A 2,107-nucleotide genomic window follows, 5' to 3' on the forward strand; every position below is an offset into this window, starting at 1 on the left:
GGGGGAGGGGACATTAGAGTGTAAGCTCCTCTGTACAGAGACTGATGTGACTGTGGGGGGGGGGAGGGGACATTAGAGTGTAAGCTCCTCTGTACAGAGACTGAGGTGACTGTGGGGGGGAGGGGACATTAGGGTGTAAACTCCTCTGTACAGAGACTGATGTGACTGTGTGGGGGGAGGGGACATTAGAGTGTAAGCTCCTCTGTACAGAGACTGATGTGATTGGCTCAGCGTCCTCATATTACACCCTAGTACTGTATAACTGACACGATGTTACCTGTAAGCTGCCCCTGGGGCAATACTCTGTGACAATACAAATGTTCGGAGGGTCTATACAAGCCCCCAGGAATCGGGTTAAGTGATTGAACTGGACGTCCCTCATCTGCAGGAAAAGAAGAAGGAGAAGATTAGATGGACATGTCTGCTATCAGTAGACCTCTATAGGGTGACCACAACCACGTCTGGAAGCCCTTCATTCCTCTAAGTTGCCCTGATCTACGTTTACGTCTCACTGGGTATTAGAACAGCCCAGCTCCGGCTGGTAGACCTCTATGGGAAGACCTTACATACTACTGCATGACCTCCAACAATACCAAAACCCTGGCTGACCTCTTTCTATAGAAATATCAGACCCCCTCTCAGTAGATTGCTGCCACTAATGGGAAATGTCTAGTGGAAGGGTAGACCTGGTAAAGAAAAATGTTATTTTCCGTGGTAAGACCTCATCCGTTATTGGAAAACCACCAAGTCTACAATAAGACCTCACATGCTGCCAAAACTACCTCTGCTAGGTAACATGAAGACCAACAATAAGACATATGTCAGCCAGCATGTCCGGGGAAGACCACAGAGATGATTGACTTCCATCAGATTGCGAATATCACACCTTCAGCTGGCAGATCACCATCAACAGAAGGAAACCTCCATCTACTGCTTTGGGTTGGTTACTTCCTGTTTTGGAACACCGTACCTCCCAGAACACAATCTGTATAAGTCATTACTTAGAAGTCCGATTCTCCGTCAGTATTCCAGACCTGACAGGTTATTTGTAGAGAGAAATCGCAGCAGACATTAATAAACCATCAACACCAAGGAAATCTATACGGTAATATTGGTCGGCAACAACACCAAAACCCTCCTGTGCTTCCATCCATAGAAAGCCCTTGTGTGCGCTCAGTAAAACAAAGAGAGGTGAACGGGGCTACACCAGGTAGACCCCCATTATCACAAGGCCCCATGCCGCAGGAAGTTGATGTTTCAGTGTCAGGGTGACATCATACTTACATGTTTAAGCTCAAACAGAACTTGTCTGGTCAGCTCAATGCGTTTCTTATTGACGTGTTTGATGGCCACCACGTTTCCCTGCAAGAACAGAAAAGGTTGCTGAGAAAGCTGCAGAAGGTTACAGAATGAGATACGAGTGCTTGGAAGTCTCAATACGCCACCTTGAAGTGTCCGGTGTTGGCGAAGATTTGATATTTCCCATGAGCGGTCATCAGAGAACCATAACTGGAGCCTCTCTAGGACAGAGCGAGACTGTCACACACAGAGCGAGACTGTCACACACAGAACAATCAGCTACTACAGAGCAAACACAGACATGAAAGGTTGCCTTCCACCTCCAGCTGACGTCATGGATGCACGGTCAACATAAGAGAAGGAGGTGTCCTGGGCCGAAGAGATGGAAGAACCCTCCAGTATGGCACCTAAGTCAGCTTATTTACACCTGGAGGTACAGATATGCTAGTACCAGAAGGTGTTGGACTTGTGCCCCAAGACTTTGTCCTCAGACTTTGTCCTCCACCCAATAACATATAGAGCACCCCAATAAACAAATCTGAACTTTACTTAATGATATATAGAAACAAAGCTGAGTCAGCACTAATGGAGCAAACGAAGGGGTGGAGGACAGGAGACAACACGACTAATACGTATCACATGGAGGCAGAGCAATCCTTCAAGTCTTGTTTTATCACATTGCGACTATGAAAAGTGGAAACATTGAATTCTTGTACCCAGCAAGGTGGCCAGGGAAGCATCATGGAATAACGAGAGAGGAGCGACAGGGAGGAAAGGAAGAAGGAAAGGTGGGGGGGGGGGGGGGGGG

The 2,107-nt window shown here is 47.5% G+C and overlaps 1 protein-coding gene across 1 annotated transcript in view; it reads right to left on the reverse strand.

The window, feature by feature from the left end:
* The window catches only part of LOC108803575 (atrial natriuretic peptide receptor 2-like), a gene marked incomplete at its 5' end in the record, with an annotated part of 20,911 nt that overhangs the window by 13,935 nt on the left and 4,869 nt on the right, over positions 1 to 2,107 (reverse strand). The window contains 3 exons of the mRNA XM_018575406.1: positions 270 to 382; positions 1,285 to 1,362; positions 1,446 to 1,520. Of these exons, the coding sequence (XP_018430908.1) occupies positions 270 to 382; positions 1,285 to 1,362; positions 1,446 to 1,520 (266 nt within the window). The remainder of the gene's footprint in view (positions 1 to 269; positions 383 to 1,284; positions 1,363 to 1,445; positions 1,521 to 2,107) is intronic.

This window comes from Nanorana parkeri, unplaced genomic scaffold, assembly GCF_000935625.1.
Source record: "Nanorana parkeri isolate BGI_ZX_2015 unplaced genomic scaffold, ASM93562v1 scaffold3884, whole genome shotgun sequence".
Lineage (NCBI taxonomy): Eukaryota > Metazoa > Chordata > Amphibia > Anura > Dicroglossidae > Nanorana > Nanorana parkeri.